We start from the raw sequence: 13450 nt of genomic DNA on the forward strand, positions 1-13450 counted from the left end.
ATTAGATAAATAACAAAGGAATGCATAAACAAATGATTTCTTTGAAAGCCAAAACTCTGATAAGTAAGCTTATACCAACCTAAACTCTTCCACAGGGGAAAAAAAAGCTTTCCAGTACTGAAAAAATAAAGCATTCTTTGAATTTGACCTGGTCAAACCCAGTTAAAAAATACAGCTATGAATGACTAACCAATCTATGAGAGAACATCACAGTACAAATGCAGTTGATGGAATGGAAAAAAAGAAACAACAAGAAAAAGTAAAAATAACAAACTCAACAGTTCATAAGAAACAAGAACTAAACCTCTGCCCATCTGAATAGCAGACCAAGCATTACAATTCTATTTCAGCCACTAATTAAAACATGAATTCAGTCAATCTTCCACAAATTTCTATCCTATACCAACTATATGGACCAGGCAAAATGCTAAATGCTATTCTTAATAACAACAACTAATATTTACTGGGCACTTTCTATGATGCAGGTACTATTCTAAGAACTCTATGTATGTGTTTATGTTTGTATACACACACACTCATTTAATCCTCTCAACAGTGCAAAAGAAGTCGAATAACTTTCCCCTAACGATACACAACTAAAAAATAGCAGAGTTGGGATTCAAACTCAGGTAGTCTAGAGCCAGAGTCTGCTATTTTAACCTCCAAACTATTCTATACTACAGAACGCATGGACTACTATGGGAGAACAACAAGTAAACAGTCACCATAAAATGAGACAATACTATGACATGGGGTAAAAAAGAATTCTGGAATATAGACAGATATAATCCAGCCTCAATGAGTAAGGTGGCTACTTCCAGGGAGAGTTAAACCTCTTCCCAAGAAAGTGCTAAAGAATGGTTAACTCTGGGAAGTGGGAAGGTGAGGAAAGATGGGGAGTCTTTGACTTCTCCTTTTACATCCCTCTAATATTGTTCAATGTTTTTTATAAATCAGGAATGTGGATTACTTTAAAATAAAAATAAGATCAATAAAAAACTAAATTTTAATTTTAAATAACATTTTTTTTAAAACTCTCTCCTTTATGGAAACTTCCCAGAACTCCTCACCCATCCAAGTTAATTGCCCACTTCTCAGTTCTATCTCTATTTTATACATACTTCTGTTGCACTCATTACATTATATTGTAATCATTTGCTTAAACTTCTTTCTTCACTACTAGATTGAGAGCTCCTTGGGGAGAGCCTTAGCACCCAGTAACAGTGCTTAACACGTCAGAGAAACTCAAATGTTTGTTAAACTAAACTACATTAGGGGAATCACCCATGGCAACCTGACCTATTTGGAAAGAAGGTCCAGGGCTACAAAGATCACAGACATCAACCTAGAGTCCAATTATACATGTGATAAGATGACCATTCATACTTATTATTTCTAGCTATTAAAGCATGTCATCATATAGAAGGAGCACAGAAAATAAAGCTAGACACATCCAGGGTTTAAATCTCATTCAGCAAGCCACACGAGCTTAGTCAAGTCTCAACCTCTCTGTGGTTCAATTTTCTCATTTGTAAAATAGGGCAAATAATATTTACTTCATAAGGTTATTTTGAAGATAAAATGAATAACATATGTGAGCATACAGTATAAAATGGGCATTAAAAAATGGTAGTTTACCCTTTCCACTTACTAATTGATAAGATTAAGAGTAAAACTGAATGGCCTCTTTTAGGAGTTAGAAGAATCAAGACTCAGTGGAAGTTTAACAAGGGCTATGTGCAAAGCAAAGTGCTAATCACTTTATATCCAGTATCTCATTTAAATCTTCAAAAAAACAGTACTTACCTCAAAGGATTATTATCTCTATTGTACATATGACAAAGGAGAGTAACCTGTAACTTGCTCAAAATCACAAAACTATTAGGTTTTAGAACTGAGTTTGTAGCTTCAAACTACAAAGGTTTGTAGCTTCAAAGCCCTTGTTCTTCACTACTATACTATATTACAATAAGTAAAGCATTTGGTATTAATATTTAGGATGACTTGTCAAAATGCCTTATAGGCAAGCATCTGTTTCTAAGGACTCTTTGAAAACATATATTTCTCTTATGCTTACTTCTCTAGAACTTTTCAGTAAGTAAGAATGCTTATTAAAAGTTCCAGCCCTTTCCAAAGTAGTTACATCTTCCTGGAGTGAACTTATTCACTACCTGAAAATACTGACATAGTTAGCACTCTGCTCCCTTTGGTTTCTCTCCTATCCTACTTACACCCACTCCAGGTAAAGCATTCCGTTATCCACCTCCTGCTTGGCCTGCAGCTTAGCTTGCCGATAAACTTCTGAAGTTTCCGGTTCACAGAGACCCAGTTGCACAATATTAGGAAATGGCTGTCGTCCAAGAAGATGTCCATTTAAAGATAAAAACTCCTGGAAATTCTCACAGACTGAACAATCCTGTGAACAAACTGAAATCTCTTAGAAACATAACCAGAGCCAAGATCTGACATTTTTCTTTTTCTGTGATCTTGTCACTTTAAAGGCTTAAATGAGATATTCTCTATATGAGCTCAAACTAAATAGCCAACCATTAGGTAACAAATATATAGTGACCCTCTTCAGACTTTTAAACATAGGGTAAAACACCTCATTATCAAAGAACTATTTTTGTAACACATTCTTTTCTAAAAAAACCACTAAACACTTTACTTCCTCAACTTTAATCCTCAATCCTATCCACATTCCCAGGAAGGTAGGAAGCAAAATAATGAGAATAATCAAAGATCAAAGTAAGGAAATTATCTCTCTTTGCCCCGTCTATTCTTCTCATCCCCACTATTAAGCCTAGAATGAAATGTCAAAATGAGATGTCCTTTAAGAACTTATTGTTCATACTAATATATACCTTTGTATCCAATATATGCCTGTATTCCATGAACTCATGAATCAGATGAGCAGGGCCTACGAGTTCCGTTTTTGCTTTAATCCAATCCAAGGAAAACATTAAAGCACAAAGTTCCTTTAAAAAAAAAGTAAGACCAAGAGCACTGTTAAAGAGATCAAAGAATTTTAAGTCTACCGTCATTATCCTACCACTACTGAGTGAAACTTCACAAATGTCTAGAACTTAAGGACAAAAAGGAAGCCAATGAAAAAGAACACAGGGCCGGCCCCGTGGCTTAGCGGTTAAGTGTTCACGCTCTGCTACTGGCTGCCCAGGTTCGGATCCCGGGCGCGCACCGACGCACCGCTTCTCCGGCCATGCTGAGGCAGCGTCCCACGTACAGCAACTAGAAGGATGTGCGACTATGACATACAACTATCTACTGGGGCTTTGGGGGAAAAAAAAAAAGGAGGAGGATTCGCAATAGATGTTAGCTCAGGGCTGATCTTCCTCACAAAAAAAAAAAGAAAAAGAACACATCATCAATAGTTCCAAAGAAACATAAAATGGACCTCACACCTTAACTCAAAATAAATTTCAGTTGGATTAAAGACTTAAATATAAAATAGAAAACTTCAAAAAATACTGGAAGATATGGGTAAATATTTTTGCAACCCTGGGGTGAAAGAAATTTTTGTAGGGGCCAGCCCCATGGCATAGTGGTTAAGTGCGCGTGCTCCACTGCTGGCGGCCCAGGTTCGGATTCCGGGCACGCATCGATGCACCGCTTGTCAGGCCATGCTGTGGTGGCATCCCACATAAAGTGGAGGAAGATCGGCACGGATGTTAGCCCAGGGCCAGTCTTCCTCAGCAAAAAGAGGAGGACTGGCATGGATGTTAGCTCAGGGCTGATCTTCCTCACAAAAAAAAAAAAAGAAAAAAAAATTTTTGTAAACATGACACCAAAGCAAAATACCAAACAGAAAAATAGTGGTGCATTTACATTAAATCTCAAATACATTTAACACATTAAATCTTTGTTTTTTTTTAATTTTTATTTATTTATTTTTTCCCCCAAAGCCCCAGTAGATAGTTGTATGTCATAGTTGCACAGCCATCTGGGTGCTGTATGTGGGACGTGGCCTCAGCATGGCCAGAGAAGCGGTGCGTCGGTGCACGCCCAGGATCCGAACCCGGGTCGCCAGCAGCAGAGCACACGCACTTAACCGCTAAGCCATGGGGCTGGCCCTAAATCTTCAATATAGTAGAAAACAATATAAATAAAATTTAAGACAAAAAATAAACCAGGAAAAAATATTTATTTACAACACACATGATAGTTGAGGGCTTAATATTCTTTTTTTATAGAAAATTATAATAAAATATTAAGAAAAAGATAAACATCCCAATAGAAAAATAGGTTAAGTCAATGGACAAGAGCCAATTCACAAAATAAAAAGTACAAATGGCCAAAAATCTTACCAGTAACCAAACTGAAACAACAAAGATTTACTATTTTTAATATCAGATTTCTAAAGACTAAAAGGAATGATGATTAGCTGGAATCAGAGGAAACGAAAACTCTCATATACTCTTGGTAGTGATGTAAATCAGAGTACTCTTCTGGACGATAGTCTGGCAATCTGTATTAAAATTCAAACTGTACACATCATTTGACCCATAAATTACACTTATAAATATGCATCCTAAGAAAATAATCAGATGGGTGTTCTTAAGCAATCTAATTGTCCATCAATCAATTGGCCAATCATGAAGTCGCTATACAACGAAACAGTATGCAGCTTTAAAAATTGTTACTCGGGGGCCAGCCCTGTGGCTTAGCAGTGAAGTGTGCGCGCTCTGCTGCTAGTGACCCGGGTTCAGATCCCAGGCGCGCAGCGACGCACCGCTTGTCGGGCCATGCTGTGGCGGTGTCCCACATACAGCAACTAGAAGGATGTGCAACTATAACATACAACTATCTGCTGGGGCTTTGGGTAAAAAAAAGGAGGAGGATTGGCAATGGATGTTAGCTCAGAGCCGGTCTTCCTCAGCAAAAAGAGGAGGATTAGCATGGATGTTAGCTCAGGGCTGATCTTCCTCACCAAAAAAAAAAAATTGTCACTCTATGTAAATTCACATAAAAAGATGACCATGAAACATAATTAAGTGGAAAATAACTATAAGACTCTTTCTATTATGATCCCATTTTGGTTTTAAAAAACCAGTGTGTATATCTGAGCAGCAAAATGATCTAGAAAATTATACACAAAAGCGTTGGCAATGTCTGTGATCTTCGTTTTCTTTTTTGTTTTTTTCTTAAATTTATCCAAGGAAAATAAACCGTTATCTTCAAAAGTCAGGGAAAAAAGGCTAAAAAGTGAAAAGAAACTAAATCCTGCCACACTATCACACATATCAAAAGTTTTAAAAAGACACGTTGACCCAGTAATTCCACTTGAAGGAATTTTCAAAGGAAATAATATAGGTGCAAAGACAAATGAAAATGTTCATTACAGCATCATAAGGACAAAAAAACTGAAAACAACCTAAATATTCAACACAAAGTTTGGTTAAGTGAATTAGGGCACAGATATTTTATTGAAATATCTTCATTCCAATATAGATTATTAAATGTAAACTATATTTTGCTACGTAAAAACCACAAGGTACAACAAAACACCATTTTTGTAACCAAAAGTTAACGTACCTAAGCATAGAAAAATTACTCAAAGTACATACGGTTTTCCAAAATGTTATCATTTTGAGTAGTTAGTTGGGAGTCATGACTTTAAATATCATCTATGTGCTGCTGATTCTTAAATTCTTTAGTCCATAATTTTCCCCAGAAATCCAGATTCATATGTCCAACTAAGTACTCAGTATTTCCAGTCAGATGTCTTAATATGTATATCAAACTTAATATATTCAAAATGAGTTCCTAACCTCCCCTTCACCCCTGAAAATACTTGTTCTACCCACCGACTTCCCCATCTCAGTTCATGGCAACTCTAATCTTTCTGTTGCACAAGCCTGGAGTATTCTTTGACTCTTTTTCTCTTATAATGCACATCAAATCCGTCAGCGAATCATGATGATTCTACCCCTATATCATCACTTTCTTTCTCCTTCCATGCTTTTTTTCTTCAAATGAGCGCTTACTACCTCCTGACAAAGTATAAATTTATTTGTCCACTGTCGGTCTCCCTGCAAGAACATAAGCTCAATGAGAGCAGGGATTTGGTGCCCGTAGTACAACCCCATAATGAAGAACAATACCAGTACATAACAGGCATTCAATAAATATTTGCTGAATGAAGATATACTTTCCCACCCTCCATTTCCCCTCAAAACTTAAAAACAAATCCATACTGCCCATAAAGGAAAGCTACTGGTAAGAAGAGAGTGAATTTTTAGGTGGTTCATTTATTGCAGTTACTAAGGTAACTTTTTAAATTCCTGCAGGTAAAAACAGTAACAAAAACAAAAATACTTACATAGACTATAATCCTATTTTTACTAATAAAGGAAATTCTAAACATAAAAGTACTGAGCTATAAGAAAATCATTTTTAAATGGGTCATCTTACTTTGTGCATATTGGCACTGGCCATGTGATAGGCCAGAAAGCTGTACCAATACATGCAGTCTTCCTGATCTGGTGAAAGAGTATGTAGCTTGTGATGTCTCTGGAACTGAGTGACTATCTTCTTATGAAGATCCTAAAACCCAAAGGAAATATCTCAGAGGACAAAAAGTATTTCATAACCTAAGGATCACAGTAACTCCAGCTTCCAAAGCTATTTAAGAATGTATAGAGAATCTCCCCACAAGATACTTCTTACAAAAGTAAAAAATAGTAACTTTACAGGAGAGAAACTGTCAGATACCACTTTAACCAAGTGATCGATGTTAACATCACTGATAATAAGACACATCAATACCCTGATATGATGCACTGAGAAGGACACAACTCACTTCTGTGGTATTCTTGCCAAAAATACATAACCTCGATCTAGCCAGGAGAAAAGTGACAAACCCAAACTAAGGGGCATTGTACAAAATAACTAGCTAGTACTCTTCAAAAGTGACCATGAAAGATAAAGAAAGCTGAGGAATTTTCATAGATCTGAGGAAACTAAGAAAACATGACAATTATATGCAACATGGGATCCTGAATTGGATCTGGACCACAAAAAGGACATTAGTGGGAAAGCTGGAGAAATTCAAATAAAGTCTGTGGATTAGTTAACAGTAGTGTATCAATGTTAATTTTCTGGCTTTGATAACTGTAATTACGTAAGATGTTAACATTGGGGGAAGCTAGGTGAAGAATATAAGCATAGAAACTCTATGTACTATTTTGCAACTCTTCTGTAAGTCTAAAATTATTTCAAAACAAAAAGTTTAAAAAATATATACAGAGGTGCAAATACCTGAAGCTGGTTGCGATTCTTCTCTGTAAGGAAATCTATTTGAAGATCATGTAAATAATAACGAAATGATTTTCCATTCCGATCACAGAATAAGAGAGACTTATTAACAAACTCCTGCAGTATGTCTTCAACTTCTTCAGTTTCCATGTCCCAGAGAATACATAACACCTAGGAATCATTTTAAGCATTTAATGTGCCACCAAAGTACAATGACCCGGACTGCAGACAAGGTGTTAACACACAAAAAAATCATATCTTAGAGCCTTGAATAAGAACATCTCCATTCCATAAGAAGAAGCTCAACTATTCCTCAAGATAGCAAAGAGAGAGAAAGAAATCAGATGCTTTTCCAGCTTCACTAGAATCGCTGAGAAATAGGTAACTTGTCTGAGTTCAACACTGAGCCCTTGATGGAGACTAAAATCAGTGCGACTTCTACACCCTCCACCCCACCACCTCAGGCACACAGGTCTTATCCTTCCCATATCCTCCACAACAATATCCTCAGCACTATATCAAAGGTTACATGCCATCAATACCCAATGACGAGGATTGTTGGTCCTTCTATTACCTTTGTAGGCACCTTAATATCCTTCTGAAGGATGGAAAGGTCTGTGTAATAATCTTTGATGTCTTCTCTGAGCATTTCAACACTTATAGACATGGCTTCATCCAGAGCCTCATAATCATAGGATGAAGATTTCCTTATCCTCTTAAATTGCTTATTCTGAAGCTGCCTGAGGTAGTACTCCCAGCGGTTGGGAAAATCACGTAAAAGTGCACCAATTAAAGACACTACAAGAGGAGAACCTAAAAAAAAAAACCAAAGTCACCATGTTAATACCGTCTCATTTCAAAATTACCATTAAGTTAAGAATCAATTTATTCTTAAACAATTTCTGCTTCATGTTATCCAAAGCCTTAAAATATTTATAACTTCTGGATTCACTTTAGGTATTTATACTAAGGAAGTCATTAGAAATAAGACATATTTCATTTAAGAATATTTATCATAGCATTATTTAAAATGGTGAAAAACCTTACTAACAGAGAAATGACTGAACAAAGTATATCACAATATCATGCCATTGGTAAATTTTTTTCAAAAGATATTTAATGACATAGGAAAATGCTCAAGATTTGTTATATAAAAAGGACAAGACTCGAAATTATGTATACCATTATAATCTCAATATTTTTTTCAAACTTTTACACGTCCTAAAAGACTGGAAAAAACACTCTCATGGTACTAATAATTATCAGATTATGGATAATTTCTATTTTTTTCTTTATAGATTCACACATTTTTTTTAAATGTTTCAAAATGGACATGCATCGCCTTTACAGCAAATACAAATCAAGTATTTTCCTAAGTTTAAAATATTTTTGGAAGTCAATTAACTCAAAGCTAAGTATATATTTGATGAAAACAAAGAAAGAAAAACAAGAAGGTATTTCCAAGCATTAACGATAGAAGAAGTAATCTTAAGAGTTGATAGAACTGACTATATAAAATTTTAAATTTCTGTATGTCAAGAAAATACTACAGGGGCCAGCCCTGTGGCATAGCAGTTAAGTGCGCATGCTCCACTACTAGCAGCCTGGGTTCAGATCCCAGGCGTGCACCAAGGCACCGCTTGTCAGGCCATGCTGTGGCAGCGTCCCATATAAAGTGGAGGAAGACAGGCACAGATGTTAGCCCAGGACCAGTCTTCCTCAGCAAAAAAAAGAGGAGGATTGGCATGGATGTTAGCTCAGGGCTGACCTTCCTCACAAAAAAAAAAAATAAAGAAAGAAAATACTACAAATAAAATTAAAGGTAGACAAAAACTGGGGAAAAATATTTCCAAAATATGACAAAGGGCTAACAGCTTCAATAGGTAGAGTGCTTCAAAATTAATTAACAATACTTATATCACAAAAGAAAAGTGAATCAAGGATAATTTCTTAAAATGCAAATATTTAATAAACAAGTAAAGTTTAACTTCACTAATAAAAAATGCAAATTAAGAAGACAACAGTTTTTCTTTATCAAATTGGAACACTATTTTTACAAAATCCCAACCAAAAAAATTTTAAAACTCTGATTCTCACTATATTTTTTATTCTTTTTTTTTTTTTGTGAGGAAGATCAACCCTGAGCTAACATCCATGCTAATCCTCCTCTGTTTGCTGAGGAAGACCGGCTCTGAGCTAACATCTATTGCCAATCCTCCTCCTTTTTTTTTTCCCCCCCAAAGCCCCAGTAGATAGTTGTATGTCATAGTTGCACATCCTAGTTGCTGTATGTGGGACGCGGCCTCAGCACGGCTGGAGAAGCCGTGCACTGGTGCGCGCCCGGGATCCGAACCCGGGCCGCCAGTAGCAGAGCGCACGCACTTACCTGCTAAGCCACGGGGCCAGCCCGATATTTTTTATTCTTTGACAACAGAGCTCATGTCTTCATCTCATCCCTCCCACTAACATATTGTGAGTGTTTGTTAAATATTATTTTAACAAATGAATGAATACCAAAATACCATTATCCATTTAGAGTATCAGAGAAGAACCTAAAATACTAAATATTCTAGTAGTTTTTAGAGGTTCAAGTGCTAAACTGTCATATTCATTTACAAAGGGGTAAATTAACATCTCTATAACCATCTCATACACAAAATAAATAACTATACCTTTACATTCTTTTATAATACTGTGAGCTTGTTCTGGTAAATCTGCTTTCTTCATATTAACAAAAAGGGATAAAATTTCAAGTCCTTTTTCTTTTCCTAAGCCACTCTCCACAGGGACTAAGTATTTAAGACCTGCAAAATCACAAGACATGATAAGTAATTTGCTATGCCACATATTTAAATGTAATCGAATTAAAACATAAAGGTACTAAAAAAGCAAATAAATAATCCTTACCCATTACTGAGTCTGTAACACTCTTGTCTCTGGTTGTGAGAAGAATCTGACACTGATTGTCAAAAGCTTTTAATACCCAAGGATCCCAAATATCATCCAAGATCAACAAAGACCTAACAAAAAAAACTGTATTGAGTCACTAATAACATTTATTTTAAGCCTCTTTTATAAAAAGAGAATGCCATTAAAATTTACAAAATAAAAAAAAAACAGATGTCTACTTCATGGTTCTTCTTTTCTTTACTATATCCCTTTCACAATATACTGATTCAAGTAAGGGGGAAAAAATTAGAGACTTTTCTCTCCTCCCAGCCCAAATCAATGCATATAAAGTTACAGGACCTATAAAAAGAGGACTGCCATATACCACATAAGTAGTAGAAATCAGTTACCCAGTGCCTAAAAAGAACTGACCAAGTAACGGGATTTTTCCAATTCAGTTTTCAAGCACCAACAGCAAAATAGAACAGGCTTCCGTTAGCATTAGAATGAATCATAGAACAATAATGATATTTGACCACTTTTTACCTAAAAAACTAGCAATTTTATATGTTCCAAGCTTATAGAATACACTAGCAAGAATATTACTTTTCATTTGGTACACTAGTGGAGTATTTTCCATCCAAGAAATCAGTTTGTTTATTCATAATGACAAAGAACCTCTGTGCCAATTCCCACGTGCTCTCCAAAAACTTTTTTAAACTCACCAGAACAAATGGAGAAAAAATGCAACTAAAACCTGATAGCATAATTATACACTAGCGTTTTTATCTGAAGGGCACACTACTTCTGTACAGTACAAAAAAAGACTCTAGGTACATACACAGGTTGAAAAATTGTAAAAGCATAAACCAAAATGATACTGAGAGAAAAACAAAATGACTGGCTTTATCAGCCATTGTCTAATACATCTGAGAATGGTAACAATATTGTCCTAAATAGAAATCACTTTTATTTTTGCAAAGAAAGGAAGAAGGACTAGAGGGAAGTTACTGAGCAAGAAAAGAGGGAATGGTTAGTAGTCTCAATCCCCATTTCCCCTAGGAAAATGGACACCAGTGACTATCAAGGAGAGGAGGAGATAATAGAGGGATCTGGAGGAGAAAGAAGCCAGAGAGAAAGAGGCTGGCCCTCTGTAGTGACTATTCATCATAATCACCTAGCAGGCTTTTTCCAAAAATTATTCCTCTCACCTAATATTCTGGTATTAATCCCCTTACCAATTTGAGAATCACTGCCATATCAGCATTGATTATTACTATTATTATTATTACTGTTACACATGAGAGTGTACTGCATCCTCAGGTGCATGGAGGCATTAAAAAAAAAGGTTAGGGCCGGCCCCATGGCTTAGCGGTTAAGTGCGTGCACTCCGCTACAGGCGGCCCAGGTTCGATCCCAGGCGCGCACAGACGCACCGCTTCTCCAGCCATGCTGAGGCCGCGTCCCACATACAGCAACTAGAAGGATGTGCAGCTATGCCATACAACTATCTACTGGGGCTTTGGGGGAAAAAATAAATAAATAAAATTATTTTAAAAAATTTAAAAAAAGGTTAGAGCCATTACCTAATTCTCATCCAATTTACTGTTATACTCCCAAGGAATGCATCTTTGTACGTGGAGCACTTGACCCAGAACTGAGCAAAACACTCAATGTTGATTACACGAACAAATGAAAGAATGGCTGCTAGATCACGGAAATCAAACTGTTGACTGAATCCCAGGTTATACTCTTGACACAAGCAGCAACTAAGCTGTTGTCTCCTTCTAGCTAAGGAAAATTGTGAAACAGCTGATAGTGCCTGGCACATAATTATAATGGTATTTATTGAATGAATTAATTAACTACTGAAATAAACAAATAAAACAAACGCTTGAAGTACATGGAAGCAGCAGAAGTACACGTACCCAAAAACGAAAACAACACAATAGAAAGGTCCCATTAAATAAATAATCCTTCCTGACTCAGTCTTTTACCAGCCTACACTTATTCTGTCTCTTATTCTACGTTTTTTTGTGTGTGTATGTGAGGAAGATTAGCCCTCAGCTAACATCCATGCTAATCCTCCTTTTCGCTGAGGAAGACCAGCTCTGAGCTAACATCTATTGCCAATCCTCCTCCTTTTTCTTCCCCAAAGCCCCAGTAGATAGTTGTATGTCATAGTTGCACATCCTTCTAGTTGCTGTATGTGGGACGCGGCCTCAGCCTGGCCGAGAAGCAGTGCGTTGGTGCGCACCCAGGATCCGAACCCGGGCCGCCAGTAGTGGAGCGTGAGCGCACTTAACCGCTAAGCCACGGGGACAGCCCTCTTATTCTACGTTAATCCATTAGAAATAATGGATTCAAGGTAAGAAGCTTGCATTTTCTAGCAAAGACCACTCAACAACTCACCGACTTAAGAAAAATTTCTTCAGAGCCTACAATGGTACATAAGAGATGATGTGGTAGATAAGATGCAAAGAAGAGAGATGTAGCCATTTTTAGGCAGCCACTTTTTTTTTTTAATATGAGAGAGAGAACAGCAGGAAAGCAAAGGTTCTTTCTTAGATCCTCTACCAAACAGCAAGAAAAGCATATAATGTTCTCAAGATGTCAGTAGTTAAGTTTAATTGGGACTTGATACACCAAATAAATTTGACCATCTGTACCTTGGGTGTTTGCGCAGCATCAGAATGCGGAGACGGTCTTTAGCCTCTTCAATATTAAGTGGAAGCCTCTGGGAGAAACTCTCATCCTGATCCAACCGTGTGCAAAGATTCTGCAGTTTCATCAGAAGCCCAGATTTGTCTTGTTTCCCAACTGAAACCCAATGCACACCCCCTGGGAAACAACCTGGTGAGGAAAAGAATAATAAACTTAAGGCCTTTGAACAGGAGTCCTCCTTTGAAAGATTTCACTGATAAGCAGCAGATTTGTCTCAATCTGCAATCTCATCACATTCTCCAACTTCTCTTCATTCAGGGTATAAATTTTGCTTGTAGGGTATTATTGAGCTTTATAGCCTGAACCTACTAAGAAAAGTTGAAGATGTAAAGAAATTGAAATTTGGAGTAAATCTGTTGCTTATCAGTAAAATCTCACCAAACAAAATTTCACAATCTTTGTCCTATGTCATCAATAATCACTACACAGCATAGTTTTTCAACCTAAGCACTCTGGACATTTTGGGTCAGATGATTCTTTGTTGTGAGGGACTGTCCTGTGCACTATAGGATGTTTAACAGCCTCCTTGGCCTCTATCCACTAGATGCTAGTAGCATTCCTT

The 13450-nt window shown here is 36.7% G+C and overlaps 1 protein-coding gene across 3 annotated transcripts in view; it reads right to left on the reverse strand.

Moving 5' to 3' along the window:
- The window catches only part of APAF1 (apoptotic peptidase activating factor 1), an 80670-nt gene that overhangs the window by 50404 nt on the left and 16816 nt on the right, over nt 1-13450 (reverse strand). For all 3 annotated transcript variants that reach the window (XR_015556381.1, XM_087449062.1, XM_087449063.1), the window contains exons 5-12: nt 12834-13017; nt 10183-10295; nt 9948-10079; nt 7850-8088; nt 7279-7446; nt 6433-6564; nt 2865-2978; nt 2232-2416 (exon numbers count right to left, since the gene is read on the reverse strand). Coding sequence is in view for 2 of the 3 variants with exons in the window: in XM_087449062.1 (XP_087305188.1) it covers nt 2232-2416; nt 2865-2978; nt 6433-6564; nt 7279-7446; nt 7850-8088; nt 9948-10079; nt 10183-10295; nt 12834-13017 (1267 nt within the window). In the remaining variant the exon portion in view is untranslated. The remainder of the gene's footprint in view (nt 1-2231; nt 2417-2864; nt 2979-6432; nt 6565-7278; nt 7447-7849; nt 8089-9947; nt 10080-10182; nt 10296-12833; nt 13018-13450) is intronic.

The sequence above is a fragment of the Ceratotherium simum genome, chromosome 25 (assembly GCF_057802395.1).
Source record: "Ceratotherium simum simum isolate JZ-2026a chromosome 25, ASM5780239v1, whole genome shotgun sequence".
Classification (NCBI taxonomy): Eukaryota; Metazoa; Chordata; class Mammalia; order Perissodactyla; family Rhinocerotidae; genus Ceratotherium; species Ceratotherium simum.